General features: G+C 43.6%; 1 protein-coding gene across 1 annotated transcript; it reads left to right on the top strand.

The window, feature by feature from the left end:
* The first annotated feature begins 2,761 nt into the window (after positions 1-2,761).
* LOC100082926 (gamma-aminobutyric acid receptor subunit rho-2) lies at positions 2,762-18,267 on the top strand. The gene is made up of 9 exons (XM_001513500.5): positions 2,762-3,318; positions 8,416-8,522; positions 10,131-10,198; positions 11,705-11,928; positions 13,532-13,614; positions 13,826-13,966; positions 15,450-15,602; positions 16,557-16,753; positions 17,525-18,267. The coding sequence occupies exons 1-9, from the start codon at positions 3,206-3,208 to the stop codon at positions 17,831-17,833; spliced, it is 1,395 nt and encodes a 464-aa protein (XP_001513550.2). The 5' UTR covers positions 2,762-3,205; the 3' UTR covers positions 17,834-18,267.
* The last annotated feature ends 613 nt before the right edge of the window (positions 18,268-18,880 follow it).

The raw sequence follows: 18,880 nt of genomic DNA, 5'->3' as shown, positions 1-18,880 counted from the left end.
TTTAGAAACCTTCATAGAAAAGGTGAGTAAAATCCTACTCTAAAGAAAGGTCTTTGGAAAGATCACCACCCACTCATTATTTTTAATGTGACACCTGATCTAAATTCCCTGTTTGAGTGAAAATGTTTAGTCTCATCTAATGAATCAAAATCACATTTTTCCAGAATTCTTCTTGCTTGGGAAAGGTGGGTCACTACTGGTTCCCACTAACTTGCATCTCCTTCTTCCTCCTAGGAGACATTCCTTGCTTGGAACCATACTGCTAGGCTCCTGGGTGGGTGGATGCCGTAAGATATATGTGGTTGTCAGTTATCTAAAGGAGTGTAAGTCTGCTTGTTTTTCTCCAGCTGCTCTGAAGAATCAGTCTTCTAGATTTCTTTTTCAGTTTGCTTCACGTTTATCCCATGAATATGCCAAAATGAGCTGGAATCTTAATGATGCCTCAGATCAATCGTCCATTTCTTCGGCAAAAAGCCTGCTTTAAGCAACACTTGAACCCAGTGTATTCTAGTATAAGGATGTATTAACTGTATTAGAGAAAATAGCCCACTCTCTTTGGTCTTTTAAACCTTCTTATCAATTGTCTGACAGGAGCAGTGAGGGGGTTTATAGAGGGGGTTTTGGAGTAACTTTTACTTATCTTTCATGTGACAGCCTAGTGTCTCTGAGATGCTTCTTTCTTCCCGCTGGGGTGTTAGGGGCTAGGCCAGTCCAGCTCTGAAGCCCCGGTGGTGGCCACAGTTGTACCTCCTTGGTCCCTTGTCTTAGGGAGAGGCACTCAATCCTCATACCTCCCACCTTCCACTCCTTCATGCCCTCTGCTTTAGTCCCTTGATTTTCTGTGGGGCAAGTATAGCAGAAATGAAACTGTCAGCTCAAATCCCATAATCCTGCAACCCCTTAAGCCCCTCACCTCTGTCCTCACCTCACTGATGCATAGGTAAGTGGCCCTGCCACATAATGTGTTTTTTTTCTTTTTCCAATACTGAAGACAGTTTATTTTCCATGATTCCAAAATAAGCAAGCACATCAGGAAAGATCTCATGTCTGAGTTAATAGACTAGGTCTGGGGGGGGGGGGGGGGGGGTTGGTCAGTAAGCTTCTAGACTGCGTTTCTCATTGCTCTGCATTGCTGAAATGATGGTAGCAGTGTCTTGCCTACACACAGCTGAATGCCAGAAGACAATAGTGATAGATCGGCCTGGTGCACTGCAAGGAATACCTCTTACAAGAGAGAAGAAGCAGAGAAGAGGCGGGGGTACTAGAAGAAAAATGAAAAATAAGCACCTCACCCTGGCAAGAATGGCTTGTACGTATGCCCAATGAGGTAGGATCTGACACTAGCTGCCTTTTTTAGTCATTCCTGCCCCGAGGGCTGAATTTCACCATCTCTGTCATCTTTGGAAACAGAACAGCCAACCAAAATTTTATATTCATCATTATACTCAGCATGGAAGTTCATTTTACTGATTAGTCAATCAAAATCATTTTGAGAGCCTACTGAGCGCAGAGTCCTGGGAGAGTACAATGGAACCAGTGTATGCAATCTCTTCGCTAAGAATGTTTATCATCTAGCCGGAAGACAGGCACTAGAATAAATTGCAGATGAGAGGAATTAATGCTGTGGCCTAGTGGACAGAGCACTGGCCTGGGTATCAGAGAACCTGGGTTCTAACTCTTGGTCCACCATTTGCCTACTGTGACCTTGGACAAGACACTTAACTTGCCTGGGCCCCAGTTACCTCATCTGTAAAATGGGGATTCATTACCTGTTCTCCCTCTTATATTGACTGGGAGTCTGTGTGGGCAGGGATTGTGTCCAACCCGATTAATTTGTATCTACTCCAGAGCTTAGAACTCTGCTTGACACAGAGTAAAACGCTTAACAAATACTAAAAAGTGAAAAAATAGTGAACTGGACTTGTGAGTGCTTAGGTGATGTAGAAGGGCTGAAATGGTGTTTGAGGGGGGCTAAAAAGTGGGAGGTTAGACCCTCATCCGGGAAGGCCTCCTGGAATAGATGTAATATCAAAAGGGCTTAAAAATGGGAAGAGAGCTTTTGTTCTGCTGGACATGAAGGGTAAGAAAGTGAGCAAGACATCAGCGATGGGAGTGTTGAGAATGAGACACCTCGATGATTCCATACTTAGGTTAAATGTATTTAACCACCCAGGCCCACATCACTTATGTATATATTTTTAATTATTTTATTATATTGCTACGTAATATATTATGATGTTATGATTTGTGTATATTAATGTCTGTGCCTCTAAACTGTAAGCTCCTTATGGGAATATGTCTACAAACTCTGTTCTATTGTACTTCCCCAAACACTTAGTACAGTGCTCTGCACACAGTAAGCATTCAATAAATATGATTGATTGAAATTCTTCATTGCTTTTCTCTTTGGAATAACTACATTCCAATCTCTGAAAAAATCAATCAAGGGAATTTATTAAGAACTTACTGTGCAGAAGTCTGTACTAGGGGCTTGGGAGAGTACAATAAAGAAGAATAAATGAATAAATATCAGACACCCTGTGAGTTCCATGTGAGACAGGACTGTGTCTGATGATCTTGTACCTACCCTGTACTTAATACAGTCCTCGGCACGTAGTAGCGCTTAACAAATACCATTATTGCTATTATAATGGTTTTTGTTAAGCATTTACTATGTGCCAAGCACTGTACTAAGTGCACTGGGGTGAATACAAGCAAATCATCATTGCTATAATCAGGGAAGGGGAATCTTGTCTCGGTTGTGGACTGGCCCAAGAGAGTCCACTGGGAGACCCACTACATCTTGGACCACAAACCCCCCTAAATCCTCCCTATACACCCACACACTGCTAGGGCTCTAATGAAAAGAGGCAGCCTGGTTTTAGGCAGCCTGTCAGGGGATTAATATCTAAGCATCAAGCTGGCACACAGAAGGGTATTTTTTTTATATAACAGTTTTAGCCCCAGCTGTGGTTTAGGACCCAGGGGAGGCAGTTTGAGTTGACAAACTTCTTGACTAATGGCCAATCGCCGAGCAGCCATGAGAGAGGGAGGTCAGCCGGACCTGTTCTATCCTGACAGTGACCCCCAGGGCCGATCAACCTCCGTGCCTCCAAGTTGCAGCTGAATCAATGCTTCTGCCCGGGGAGAGTTGGCCAGCCAACGGTTCCAGGACAGCACTGGTCTTGTCCCAGAACCCCCCAAAATGCCTCATTTTGTGAAACTCCTTCTACTTATTTTATGGCTGATCCTTCTTGGGGAGAGCAAGAAGCACAGGAGGAGAAGATGGGCAGAGCAGCTGGAGATCCCCAAGTTCAGGTAAGAAGATGCAGTAAATCCTCCAGGTAATCTGAAGTGCCCCTTCCGCCATCTTCCCAGTGGTTTACAGTTCCTAACCAAGGTCACAGCAACTGGATCCATGAATACAGTTCTTGGAGATGCCCCAAACCCACAGACCTGGTACCGGTGGTACTAGAGGAATGTTTTTGACCCAAGAGTTATTCATACCGGTTCACCGACATAATGTTTTGGCTTTCAGATGGATCTCATAAATGGATTGTTTTTTTCAACTTGTGGATGGCTAGACAGAGTGAAAACCTTGTCTCCTTTGCTTTTTCAGAGTAAAACTATTGGGTGAGATCAGAGAGTCCTGTACCTTTAGGAAAACCACGAGAAAGAACTTGGGCTGGAGGATTGGAGTTAAATAAAAAAAAAGATTGCAGTAAAGTGTTCATGCTGGGATTTTTAAAAAAATCACTGTTGGGGCAGAGTTGGTTTGTATTCTTACATTAGCAGAAACTGTCAATATTTGAGTTTGGACCATGGGGTAGGTTGTCGTGAGTATACGCAATTCAAGCGCTTTAATCCAAAGAGTTCTACGAAATAGTTTCCTTCTCAAAGAAGTGGCTGATCCTTACAAATGTAAGCTTTATGCTTCAAGGTATTTTGGTCATTGAATGGAGACTTTATAGAGATGCAGCTGCTAAAGTCAGTTATTTCAAATCTGAATGCATTCTGAGAGAATAATGAGAAAAATAGATAGCCTCCTTGAGATCGTATATACTAAACAACTATCTGAGTAATCCTTCCCAGAGATCCATTTTTGTTTTTTGTGTTTGTTTTGTTTTTTATGGTATTTGTCAAGTGTGCCAAGCTTAACTGTAGTATGCACTGGGGTAGATACAAGTTCATCAGGTCAGAGACAGTCCCTGTCCCCCAGGCAGCGGCTCAGTGTCTACTTAAGAGGAAGAACAGGTATTGAATCCCCATTCTACAGATGAGGAAACTGAGGTACAGAGAAGTTAAGTGACTTGCTTGTTCCACTAGGCCACGATGCTTCCCTTTTATGCATAAAATATATGTTGGTTTTGTTTGCAGGTAGGATTTTGAAGTTGAAAAAAATTTATCTTTTAAAACTGTAGCTGTAAATTTCTCTGTCATGAATCAGTAGCTACTTGTTATATGAAATGCACTATACTCCTCTCCTTTAGGTTGAGGTATTCTAAGAACTTGGTGCTGTTCCTGTCGGAACTGAGAAGCAGCATGGCATAGTGGAAAGAGCATGGGCATAGGAGTCAGAGGGCCTGGGATCTAAATCAGGCTCCACCACTTGTCTGCTGTGAGACCTTGGCAAGTCAGTTAACTTCTCTGTGCCTCAGTTCCCTCATTTGTAAAATGGGAATTAAATCCTCCTTCCTCTGACTTAGCCTGTGACCTTCATGAACCTGACATAGTTTTAAAATGGAGGCCTGTAGGCGTCACCCTCTGTGATTCCCATTTGACTTCCTCTGCCTGACTGTGCCATCCATCAAAGATGTATGTCCATGGACCCAGTGCTTTTTTATGGTATCTCTTAAGCACTTATGATGTGTCAAACACCGTTCAGATACATGATAATCAGGTTGAACACAGTCCTTGTCTCACATGGAGCTCACAGTGTTAAACTCCATTTTACAGATGAGGTAACAGGCCCAGAGATGCTAAGTGAGTTGCCCAAAGTCACGCAGCAAACAAGTGGCAGAGCTGGGACTAGAACCCAGGTCCTTCTGACTCCCAGACCTGGGCTCTATCCATTAGGCCATGCTGCTTTTCACTAGACTGTAAGCTCATCGTGGCCAGGGAATGTCTGTTGTATAATAATAATAATTACAACAACAATGGTGTTTGTTAAGCTTTTGCTATGTGCCAAGTACTGCTCTAAGCGCTGGGGTAGATACAAGGTAATCAGGTTGTCCTACGTGGGGCTCACGTCTTAATCCCCATTTTACAGAGGAGGTAACTGAGGCACAGAGAAGTTAAGTGACTTACCCAAAGTCACACAGCTAAGTGGTGGAGCAGGGATTAGAACCTATAACCTCTGACTCCCAAGCCTCTGCTCTTTCCACTAAGCCTATTGTATTCTCTCAAGCACTTAGTACAGTGCTCTGCACACAGTAAGCACTCAATAAATATGATTGACTGGGTAGGCCACGTTGCTAGGTTGTGGGGGTGATCATACTAACACTTCCCATGGAGGAGACACCCAAGTCTCAAACCTCTATTTTGGTCCAACAAAGAGACTAAAACATAAGCAACAATCTAGCTTCATTATTGACCTGGTTATCCTTCCAAAGGATCATCCAGTTGCCAGAAAGTCTACACCACTCCACACCTCCACCTCCTTTCCACCCACATCCTTTTCCCTCTGCCATCTGCCTCCTCAGACCTGAGCTCATATGTTCAGCTGTGATTCCATTTCCTCCTTAAACAACTTCCTGTTCCTCTGTGAGGTTACATAAAGTGGAGTTTCCCTGGAGCAACTTGTGGAGATCAAAGAATGGGAAATCTGTTTCAGCTGGCAAGGGGTAAGCCACTGCTCCCATAAACCTTTGCTCTCATAATATATCTGTGTCCAGTCTAATTTTCTTCTATCTACCTTAGTGCTTGGCACATAAACCTGCTTAACCAATGCCACAATTAATCTTATAGAAGGAGAGAAAATCCTCAGCTTGGTGCTCTGGGTTTGGCAAGGAAAAAGAGATGATGGGGGAAAGTGAGATTTGAAACTCTCATCTGTTTCCTTGGGTTCTTGGAAAGCTTTCTGGGGTAGCAAAATAACCTCATTCTGTCAGGGCAGATGAGGATCCAGGATGTTTGGGGTCCAGCTATCCCCCAGAAGTCAGGCCCACCTTTCTCCCCTAGCTAACGGTATCTAATATCCCCTGAAGAAAGGGCACTGATTAGGGTGGCCAGTCATCCGGCTTGATACCAGCAGAAATCCAAACTGTCCAGTATGAAACCAGATGGTTGGCCACCACTTCTTTAGACTGAAGAGATTAAAATCACAGCTTTATTATGAAAAAAAGTCAGTAGTAATCAAATAACATTAGAAGGAGGAAGGGATAAGAAGACTTGGGCATGAGAGTTTATCTCATAACAGGGACTGTGAAATTTCACTTGTTCTTAATCACATGGAAACTCATTCACCATTTTTCAACCCACCCACTCCCTCATTTTTGTACTGTTTTCCCTGCAGTTTATCCCCATCTGTATGGCATTTCATCACCCGGAAGAGCTTAGTGACATCTGCAAACTTGGAGAATTCCCTGTCTACTCCTTCCAGACCATTTATGAAGAGTTAAACAAAACCGATTTTAGCACCGATTTAAAGGAATGGACTATTTACACCTCACCATCTGAAAGTGTTTGTTTCTGATCATTTAGCCCATTTTCTAACCATGACAGAACATTCTCTGTAATCCCGTGATTACTTAGAATTTTTCAGTGACTTTGGGTGAAAGCTTGCCAAAAGCCTTTTTAAAATGGTTCCCTTCGGTTTACAAGCTTGTTGACCTTTTCATAAAATCCCAGCAGATTCATGAGGCATAACTTCCCTTTGTAGAAACCATGTTATCTTTCCCCCAGCAGAGTATGTTTAGGTACTCACCAATCCCAAATTTGTTTACAGATTCTACCAATTTAGCAAGTTTTGAAGTCACTAGTCACCGTCACTAGTCATCCTGCAAACACTTCTTATAGTTAACAGTTGAAGTGCCAGTTCACAGCGGCTATTTGCAATGATAGGCTATATGCTTTAGGGGAACCAGGGTGGCTAGGGGAACCAGCGTGGGCAAGTGGGAAAAACACAGGCCTGGGACCTAGGTTCTAATCCTAGCTCCCTACCTACTCTGTGACCTTGGGCAAATCACTTCTCTGTGCTTCAGTTTCTTTATCTGCAAATGGGGGGTTCCTATTCCCCCTCATACTTAGACTATAAGCCCCATGTGGGAGCTGATTATCTTGTCTCTTATCCCTATGCTTAGTAGAGTGCTTGGCATATAGTAAGCACTTAAATACCATTATTATGATGATGATGATTATTTAGTTCCATCCATTCACTGGTAGGTTCCTTCAGAACTCTCAGGAGGATTATTATATTCAGTCTAAAACAACTTGTGTCATTATTATTAGTATAATTTAATCCAGTTTCTCTGTCCTTGGTTCTATTAAAACCAATCTGGGGGCAGACTCTCATATAAAACTAAAAAATCGTTGAACGTTTTGACTCTCTCCGGCTCAACTCCAAGTGTACCTTTTACACCCTGATTATCAAGTAGCCCTGCTTGATAATTGCCCAGTTCAATTCCTGCCTTTGACAGATGTAAATAAACTTTCATGATCTGCTTTGCCATCTCTTTACAAGGTACTTTTCAAACTCCTCCTTGGCTTGTCCAATTTCCTTTTCCCCCTGAATTGCCACTCTTCTTACAACTCACTCCATTTTTGAGAGGGTAACTTTTTCCCTCTGCTGACCCTGTTTCTCTTTCTTTGTCTCCCTTTTGGTCTCTGCCGTAACTTGGATCTCCATGTTTCTTATTCTCTCTGTCTCTCTCTCTTTCTCTGTGTCTCTCCCTCATTGGACTACACTATCTCTGTCTCCTTTTCCGTTTCCAGGTTCTTTGAACTCCTGCCCCACTGTCCAATTCTCATTATCTTGAACTTTTCATTAGTGGCTGATAAACTGGAGGCTAGTGGGAAAGTTAGCCTGGTGCAGAGGAAAGGCTATAGGCAGGATTAAACACTTCAACAATGGTGACTGAAGCAGCGTGGCTTAGTGGAAACGGCACAGGCTTGGGAGTCAGAGGACGTGGGTTCTTGTCCCAGCTCCACCACTTGTCTGCTGTGTGACCTTAGGCAAATCACTTAACTTCTCTGTGCCTCAGTTATCTCATTTGTAAAATAGGGATGAAGACTGTGAGCCCCACGTAGGACAACCTAATTACCTTGTAATTACCCCAGCACTTAGAACAGTGCTTGGCACATAGTAAGCCCTTAACAAATACCATAATTATAATAATAACACTTAATAATTAATCTGTGAACTACGGTGTCATTTCACATCCCAAATGGAAGAAGTTTTGTTATTTGTCTTTGCAGTCACATATTCAAGAAGAATCATGACATAACTAAAACACAAAAAGGAAAGACCGAACAGCTCCTGAGAGTAGATGATCATGATTTTACAATGAGGCCAGCCTTCGGAGGTAGGAATTTTATTCCCTTTATTGCGCTCAGATTTTCAATGGTTTTGGAAGGGTTAACATGGAGGATTCTTGGGCTCAACAACTGTCTGATTCTCTGGGACTCCAGGAGGGCATTGCTTCCCCTCCACTTCTCCAGTAAATCTCTCTTTTAAAGTAAAATGTTTCCCCAGTCAGTCTTAATGACAAGTGAACATACAGGAGTGAGGAAACTTCAGCTCATGATAAATAAAGGGCTGCTATTTGTTACCGAAATGGCCCTTCTTCCAGAAAAGGTTACCCATTTAAAAGAGGAACACTGAAACGCCTCTCCAAAAACCTCCTATGGATTGTTTTACTTGAATAAAATCCAAGGAAGACATGGATTTCAGAAGACTTCAGCTCCCCAGTGCCCCATCATAAGCAGCAAGGTCGAGTGGATAGAGCACTGGCCTGGGAGTCAGAAGGTCATGGGTTCTAATCTCAGGTCCTCCACTTGTCTGCTGTGTGACCTTGGGCAAGTCACTTCAGAGATGTATTCATCTCTGTGGTTTGGGGAGAGAGGGAGGGAGGCTGGTGCCACTCTGTGACCCTGCTTGCTCAGTCCAAGGTGAAGAGCTGTTAGGTAGCCCGCTCCCCTTCTAGACTGTAAGCCCAGTGTGGGGAGGGATTTTTTTCTCTTTATTGCTGAATTGTACTTTCCGAGCACTTAGTACAGCCCTCTGCACACAGTAAGTGCTCAATAAATACGATTGAATGAATGAATGAATTCCTTTCAGTCTTGGAACAAAAAGAACCACAAGGAGAGTTGGTGGGAGCTAGAAAAAAGGAGGTATACCACTAGCGAGGGGGAGTGGGACCAGCGTGAATTTTCGCCTTGCAATTTCTAATGACTTGCTGAAAATAACTTCAAAGATGTTGAATTTATCTAAAACCACTAGTCACCAATTTATTTGCAAAAAGCATAGATTGATGCTTGCCTTTGTTTTGGGTCAGAACTAGTAGGGAAGCAGCCTGGTCTAGTGGAAAGAGCACAGGCCTAGGAGTCAGGAGACGTAGGGTCCGCAACTTATCTTCTGTGAGACCTTGGGCAAGTCACTTAGCTTCTCTGTGCCCCAGTTTCCCCATTATGGGGATGAATCTTCCTCTTCTTTAGAGGTTGAGCCCCATGTGGTATAAGCACTGTGTCCAATCTGTCTCTATTGTATCTATCCCAGTGTTTAATACAGTGCTGTCTCCCCGCTTCTAGACTGTAAGCCCGTTGTTGAGTAGGGATTGTTCAGTGCCTGGCACACAGCAAATGCTCACAAAAAACCCTCACCCACTCCAATGAAATAGAGTTAGGATTATTAATCAATCAGTATTAGTATCAATTAGTACTGGTATCAATCAGTCAAAAAGAATTCGAATGAATCTAGTTCAAAAGATGCAGAAACTGAGGCTTGAAAATCTCAAGGGCTCCTTATACTAGTCAGTGGCGAAAGCACTGCTTTGATTGCTGGAAAATTCACTCTTTTCACCAAATAATCACAGATCCAGGACCACTGGAAATAGTAAAAGCATTCAGCCTGACAGGTTCACACAGAACTAAAATACCTCAGCTTTCAATATCTCCATTTGCCTCTTCTACAGGCCCTGCAATTCCGGTTGGGGTGGATGTGCAGGTAGAAAGCTTGGACAGCATTTCAGAAGTCGATATGGTACGTAACAACCTTGTAACATCAACTCTTCCTTGTATCATCAACTCTTCCTTGTTACATCAACTCTTCCTTGTTTCAGCCAGTTGAGCTGAAGCGTGTCCCCTCAGCAGGCTCACTAGAGGGTGTCCCTCCTTAAAGCAGTTCTACCTTCTGTTGCCTGTGTGGAATTTGAGTAAATCAAAAATTTACTAAAATTATTTCCCCTGTGCCTGTCCTCCCTTGCTCGTGACTCCCCCAGGCCTTGGTATTACACTGTTTCACTAATCCAAGTTTGATGCCAGTGTTCCACTCCACCACCACAGTGGTTATTAAATAGGGCAGCCATTGACTCACCCGGATGTTGGTCTCGTTATCTGTGTTGTGCTGGACGTGGAGTGTACTTTACCATCATGGTGTCACACAAAACATTTGGGAGAAGACCACCCAACCCAGAGCTTTCTTCCAGGTGGGGCCCTGACCCGCTCATTTGGTCTGGAGGCTTTGTATTCCCCGCTCAGGTCCTTCTGAACACGGGTGCCGTTTCCAAGCTGTGGAACTCGGTGGCAGAAGTCAAGGTGGAGAAAGGCTTGGGGAACTTAAAATGACCAATTATAAAGGTGTCTGGTACAATATCCGTACTGGACAGGGAAAGGTGAAAAACAGACTTTCTGGTATAAATCGGTCACTCTATCATTCAAGCACAAATACTGCCGAAATGAAACATACCCTGCTTACTGGCTTTCTGCCCAGGGACAATCCATGGCCCACAGAGGAGCAAGCTGAATTCTATCAGCATCCAGGAATGCTAAACTCAAACATGGGGATTCTAAATCACAATAATAGTAAAACAATACTTAGTGCTTGGCACTGTGTGCCAAACCCTATACTAAGAACTGGGGTAGAGAACAAGATTCTCAGAGCAGACATAGTCCCTATTGCACTATGGGATCCAATCTACTGAGTAGTGAGAACAGGTATTTTATCTCCATTTTACAGGTAAGTAAACTAAGACCCAGACAGATTAAGTGATTTGCCCAAGGTTACCCAAAAGCAGCTTGGCCTAGTGGAAAGAACGTGGGCCTGGGAGTCAGAAGAACTGGGTTCTAGTGCCAGCTCCACCATTTGCCTACTGTGTGACTCTGGGCAAGTCACTTCACTTCTCTGAGCCTCATTTACCTCATCTGTAAAATGGGGATTAAGACTGTGAGTCCCATATGGGACATTGCCTGTGTCCAACCTGATTAGCTTGTCTCTACCCCAGTTCTTAGTACTGTACCCAGCACATTGTAAGCATTTAGCAAATACCATAAAAAAAAAGTTAAGGCTGCCAGACTACCCATCTCAAACCATTCGGCTTGATGTCCGAAAAGCCAACCATCCCATGATTTCTCCACTCATCCTATTGCCACCACCCCACAAGGAATACTACCACCGTTCAGACCCAGCGTGGCTTTGCTTATATTTTACGTATACTGGGAGAGAATCATTTTCTTCTCTTTCTGATGGCTCTTCCTCTTCCCAATACAGGACTTTACCATGACTCTCTACCTCCGGCACTACTGGAAGGATGAACGCCTTTCATTTCCCAGCACTACTAACAAGAGCATGACGTTTGACGGCCGGCTGGTGAAAAAGATCTGGGTTCCCGACGTCTTCTTTGTTCACTCCAAAAGGTCTTTCATTCACGACACCACCACCGAAAACATCATGCTTAGGGTGTTCCCAGATGGCCACGTTCTCTACAGCATGAGGTAAAATGTCGCCGTTTGTGTACCCGGTAGTTTTCTGACTCGGGAGGCTTCAACTGACATCCCTGGAGCAAGATTGGGGCCAGTTAAATTAGACATTCATGTGCTCCAATATGGCTCTGTGTGATGGAGACTGAACCGTCCAATCAAAGCCATCGAGGCCAAAGTGATCACTGGGAAGACAATCCAAAAGCTAGAAAGATGCTACACCACTGCTCGATAGCCAAAGAAAGACAAAATAAATAAATGCTGGAGAAGATGACATGCAAATTTCTGAAGTGTTCCTTAATTTTTCCCCTCTAGAGTGTAAGTTCCTTGTGGGCAAGGAATTCATCCACCAACTCTGTTGTATTATAATAACAATAATTGTGGTATTTAAACACTATGTGCTAGGCACTGTACAAGATAATTGGGTCACACACAGTTCCTGTCTCACATTCAGTTTGCAGTTTTAATCCCCATTTTACAGAATGGGTAATTGAGGCACAGAGAAGTGAAGTGACTTGCCCAAGGTCACAAAGCAGACAAGTGGTGGACTGGGATTACAACCCAGCTCCTCTGACCCCCAAGTCTGTACTCTTTCTACTAGGCAATGCTGCTTCTCTCCCAAGTACAGTACTCTCCCAATCACTTAGTACAGTGTTCTGCACATAGTAAGCAGCGTTGGAAACAGTGTGGCCTAGTGAATATATATATATTTTACAAATAAGAAAACTGAGGCCCAGGCCGGTTAAGTGGTTTGTCTAAGAGTACCCAAAAGCAGCGTGGCCTATTGGAAAGAGCATGGGCCTGGGAGTCAGAAGGACCTGGGTTCTAGTGCCGGCTCCACCACTTGTCTGCTGTGTGACTCTGGGCAAGTCACTTCACTATTCTGTGCCTCATTTACTTCATCTATAAAATGTGGATCAAGACTGTGAGCCTTGTATAATCTTGTAAAATAAATCCAAGATTCTTTTTCTTTTACTATCTCGTTCGTGATGTTTGCCTCTGCTGTCATTTAGTGGGTTAAGAGGGCAGAACACTGTCCTAGACATTTGGAGAACATACAAAATAAATTTAAGAAGTAATCCCTGCCCTCGAGGAGCTTACAATATAATAAGGAAGACAAGAGGGCTTAAATTGCTAAATACCATATATAGTAGTTTAAGACTATAAGAACCAAATAAGGGAATTTTTAAAAGTGGATAAACAAATCAATACAAATGAACAGATGTCTCCCTGAGTGCTGAAGTGGCTGATCAGTATGGTGATGGCTAACCAAGAAAGGCCTCCTGGAGGAGGTGGCTTTTTAGGACTTTCAAAGAAGGGAGGGATGTGGTTTGGTGAAACTAAGGTGGGAAGGTGGGATTTGCAAGAGTGGGGGAAAGCATGGGCAATGGGTTGAGGTCAGCACTGTCGAGAGCAAAGGAATTCTAAGGTTTGCATGGGAGGACCAGAGAGAGCAAGCTGGGGTGGAGTAGAAGAAGAAGAAGGTGAGGGAGCCAGCTAAGGAAGAGCCTTGAAGCCATTCTATCCATCAGTCAATGGCTTTTGAATGCTTACTGTTTGCAGAGCACTGTACCAATAATTCTCTTTTAAGGACTCATCCTGTTTTTGCATTGTTTAGGATTACAGTAACTGCAATGTGTAACATGGACTTCAGCCATTTTCCCTTGGACACACAGACCTGTTCTTTGGAGTTGGAAAGCTGTAAGTTGCCACTTCACTTTTAATTCCAAGCCCTCCCAGAAGGCTCCTTTGTGCTATTTCTCTTTTCTTGGGGTCGTTGGGACTACCTTCTCATTTCGCCTAAATTGTGGGCGTAATGCACTCGGAGGCCTTCGGAGGCCAGTGGTTTTAATGTCATTTCAATTTCTTTTAAAAGCGAAGGTTTCAAACCATTTTTTTCTCTTCCTCTAAGATGCCTACACAGATGAAGATCTGATGCTCTATTGGAAAAATGGGGATGAATCATTAAAAACTGATGAGAAGATTTCGCTGTCTCAGTTTCTCATTCAGAAATTCCACACCACTTCCAGGCTTGCTTTCTACAGTAGCACGGGTACCTTACTTTCGCTGCTATTTCCAGTTATCCATGGTGAAATCAGCAACAGAGAATTATTCTGTCAGTGAAAAATAGAGGGATGCATTCCAACCCCTTCCAGAAAATTCTCTAGTGCCTCAATATGTACATACATCCTTGGAAATGTATATATGTTATGTACATACATCCTTGGAAACCTACAGCGCTGTCTTGGGAGAATCCCGCAGTTGTTTAAAGGGGTTACTGCATAGTTAGAATGGCCACAAAAATGAGGTGGTCTGCCTAGAGACATGATAACCTCCTCTGTAAAACAGGGATTAAGACTTTGAGCCCCAGGTGGGACAGGGACTGTGCCCAACCTGCTTTGCTTAAATCCATCCCAGTGCTTAGTACAGTGCCTGGCACATAGTAAACACTTAACAAATACCATTATTATTATTGCTATCCGTAAAGTGGAGGTTCAGTAGCTGTTCTCCCTCCTACTTAGACTGTGAGCCCTATGTGGGACTGAGACTGGGACCAACCTGATTATCTTGTATCTCCACCCCAGTGCTTAGATCAGTGTTTGGCAATAGTAAACCCTTAACAAGTATCATAGTTCTTGGTGATTCTTCCAAAACAAAGAACCCAGAAGCAGCATGGCCTAGAGGATAGAGCATGGGCCTGTGAATCAGAAGGACTTAGGTTAAACTGAGAGAGGGTGAGACTCACCAGAGTTGGTGAACAAATTTCTCACATCTACCTGAGTCCCTACTGACAATTATAATTTTTTAATCCAGGGCAGTTATGCAGACTAGTGAAAAATCACCGCTCTGATTGAGGGCAGGAGATCTAGATTCTAACCCTGGCTCCTCCTCTAACCTGTTGTGTGACTTTCACAATTTGCTTAAAATAATCATTTTAATTGTGGTATTCGTTAAGCACTTAATATGTGTCAAGCACTGTACTAACTGTTGGGATAGATTCAAGATAACCAGATCTGACACAATCCATGTCCCACTTGGGGTTCACAGTTTGAGAGAAAACAGGTACTGAATCCGTATTTCACAGATGAAGAAACTGAGGCACAAAGAAGCTCATTGACTTGCCCAAAATAACATAGCTGCCAAGTGGCAGATTAGGGATTAGAACTCAGGTCCACTGACTCCTCAGCCTCCAATTCTTCACCTATAAAATGGAAAAACAATCCTTGCCTTCATCTACCTTTCAGAGATGTTGTGAGGACAAATGAGATATTGTCTAAGAAACCACTTTATGCTTGTGGCAATTAAGGTTCTGACAGATCCAAACTCTTCACATTTCTTGATTCTTATTTAATCTATTGGAAATTCTATGCAAATGAATCTACCAAACAGAGCTGTGTGAGGGAGAGAAGGGCAAGGCAGATTGGCATTGAATAAAGATCTCTCAATAGTTTAAGTGCTCAGTACAGTTTTCTGTACACAGTAAGCACTCAAGATAGACCAATGATTGATTGCTTGACCGATTCTCTGTCCCACAGGGTGGTACAACCGCCTGTACATCAACTTCACTTTGCGTCGCCACATCTTCTTCTTCTTGCTCCAGACCTACTTCCCTGCCACCCTGATGGTCATGCTGAGCTGGGTGTCCTTCTGGATCGATCGCAGAGCGGTGCCTGCCAGGGTCTCCTTGGGTAAGAACCTTGGCCAAATTTGGGGCTTTTTTTTTTCAAATGTTGAAGAGTGATTTCTGCTTTTTAATCATCAATGACATTTACTGAGTGCTTACTGTGTGCAGAACACTGTACTAAGCACTTGGGGGAGAACACTACAGCAAAGTTGGTAGACATGTTTGACATGTTCCCTGCTCAAAACGAGGCCACCACTTCCTGCTGTGTGACCTGGGGAAGTCACTTAACTTCTCTGGATCTCGGTGACCTTATCTGTAAAATGGGTTATAAGACTGTGAATCCTGTGTGGGGCAGGGATTATGTCCAACCTATTTATGTTGTATCAACCTCAGCACTTAGAACAGTGTCTGACACATAGTAAGTGCTTAACAAATACCATGGAAAAAAAAAATGAGCTTACTTCATGAAGATAGAAGGTTCTCTACTGGGATGAAATTTATCTATCGTGCCTTTATCACAGACTTACTGATTCTAAGAAGAATTTAATCCCCCAGCCTCAGATTCCCTTTCTGAATTATGAGACATACGATGATCCTCCGTAGATACACTGAGGATACTTTGCTAGGAGGAAGGTGTTTATTGTTTTGTCATCATTTTAATGTCTGTGTTTGAACACAGGGAAGCAGTGTGGCCTAGTGGAAAGAGCACGGGTCTGGGTGTCGGAGGACTTGGGTTCTAATCCTAGTTCTGTTGCCTGCTGTGTGACCTTGAGCAAGTCTCTTAACTTGACTATTAAGTGAGTTGTCCAAGGTCACACAGCAGACAAGAGGCAGAGTCAGGATTAGAACCCAGGTTCTTCTGACTCCCAGGCCCATGCTCTATCCACTAGGCCATGTTGCTTCTCTTACTCTTTGAAGCTGACATATAGAAGTAAAGTTTGGGATGAGAGTCCAGTTGAAACATGAAGGCCGTTGTGAGCTCAGTGCCCAAGGTAACCGTGCCTGGGGATTTTCCCAGGTATCACAACGGTCCTGACTATGTCGACCATCATCACGGGCGTGAACGCCTCCATGCCCCGCGTGTCCTACATCAAGGCCGTGGACATCTACCTCTGGGTCAGTTTCGTGTTCGTGTTCCTCTCGGTACTTGAATACGCAGCGGTGAACTACCTGACCACCGTCCAAGAGCGCAAGGAGAGGAAGCTGAGGGACAGGGTGAGAAACGCTTTTTTTTCCCTTCCCCACAGTGAGTTTGTCTTTCCCTTGGTCCAAAGTCCAAGCCTGGACTGAATATATTTAGGTGGAAGGGGCAGAGAATAGAGCAGAGAGGAGCCCTGGGTCCTAAAGTAGGATGCTTGGGGTTTCTCCTCCAAAGAGTTCCTTGGGGAAAAATGCCTCTGCTCTCAGAACCAATTCAACCATGTCAATATTCCTTAGAGGAAGATAGAGAGGAAATCCTAAATCACAGAAGAGTTTACAAAGAGGTTCCAGTCTGAACCACACAGCTACATGTCTTGTTGGTTCCTGGAGCAAAGGAACAAATTTAAATCAGGGGATTCCCAGTACCTTAGAATGAACCGATAGCAAGGGAATTCGATGATCCATTCTGGGACTTTCTAGAGCCTAAACTCCTAGGGTAGAACAGTCCTTGCTAACAAATGCAAAGAGTGAACACTAAATTCAGAAACAACTTTTTGAAACCCCTATTAAAATTCCAATCCTCTACTTCCAATCCAAACTAGAGGGAGTGCAAGTCTCATGGAAGAGGAAATCCAACATTTATGCCCACACACAAGTTCCAATTGATGTAAGGGTGAGATTTGCATTTATGTGGTGAATGTAAACTCTGGAAACCAGTTCAGCAGCCAGTTTTAAAATAGTTTCACAATCCACCCACGACGTGTGTAGTTCCACGACACCCTGCTCGTGTCTTTTCTCAGTTCATACCATGCCTGACTTTCCTCCTCTGCTCGTTTGACTCCTCAGTTCCCTTGCATGTGCGGAATGCTTCATTCAAGAACCATGATGCTGGATGGGAACTACAGTGAATCTGAAGCTAACAGCCTGGCCGGGTATCCGAGAGGCCAGATAGTGACTGAGGAAGAAAGGCAGGACAAGATAGCGGTTCACTTGGCCCTGAGCAATGAAACAAACTCATCCCGGAAAAAAGGCCTAAAAGGACACGTAGGCCGACGCCTCATCCAAAATACCCATTCCATTGACAAATATTCCAGATTGATATTCCCTGCCTCCTTCATATTTTTCAACTTGATATATTGGTCTGTCTTTTGCTAGACGTGCAGCAGCCAAGGTTGGGAGAGGCCAGAGACATTTACAACTCAGCTAGGGGCTCACATGGTCTACCGTGGACCTCTAAGAGCAGAAAGTACTGGACAGTAGTCCCACAGCGGGTGAAGTTGCCCCCATCATAGCTCCCAGACAGTTTGCCATATTAAGTTCTGCCACAAGCTCATTTTTTGGGCTTTTATGCTCTGTGTTCTGTCCTACCTCCCTTTCCTGCAAGTACTGAGCAATTGTCTATATACACATCTTCTATATCTGTATTTAAGTCTAGTTGCTGACCTAGGCTACTCAGTTTCCGAAACAAAAGGATCAAATTTAATCAAACCCTTTGAGATTTATATTGTCTAAGAGTGTCACTGACAAGACTCAGGTGGTGAAGGGAGGCAGATGGAGAGGGCTTTGGGTAATCTGGTGACACCCGGGTAAGTAGGCGGTTTTTTTAATGATATTTGTTAAGCGCCTATTATGTGACAGGCACTGAACTAAGCGTTGGCGTAGATATGAGATAAGTCCATGTCACAAAATGGGGCTCACAATCTTAATCCCCATTTTACATATGAAGTAACTGAGGCTCAGAGAAGTGAAGTGACTTGCCCAAGGTCACAGAGTAGACAAGTGGTAGAGCCAGGATTAGAACCAAGGTACTCTGATTCCCAGGCCTGTGCTCTATCCATTAGACCACACAGCTTCCCACTTTGGCAAGGCTGCTTGAGAGAATGGGAACTTCCCAAGCTAAGCAAATGGTTTTTATTTTTCTTATATAGTAAACACACGATTTTCTAAAGGGCAACATTATCTTAAAGCCCAGTGAGTTGCAAGTTTTGAATGGAAGGCAGAAAACTGACTTTCTCTAGGATAATTCCAAAGCACCATGAATTTAAGCACCATGAATGACTTCGGGTAGAGGACCAGTTTAAGTAATTCCTGCTAGACACCTACTGTTCAGCCTCAACTCGGGACTCCTCCTTTCCTGGGTATTTCTTTTCATCAACTCCTGACAACAGAACAAGACACTTCACTTCTCCACAATCTCACTTC

Source organism: Ornithorhynchus anatinus, chromosome 19, assembly GCF_004115215.2.
Source record: "Ornithorhynchus anatinus isolate Pmale09 chromosome 19, mOrnAna1.pri.v4, whole genome shotgun sequence".
Classification (NCBI taxonomy): Eukaryota; Metazoa; Chordata; class Mammalia; order Monotremata; family Ornithorhynchidae; genus Ornithorhynchus; species Ornithorhynchus anatinus.
The sequence above is the reverse complement of the archived record's forward strand: the minus strand, read 5'-3'. Positions and strand labels throughout refer to the sequence as shown.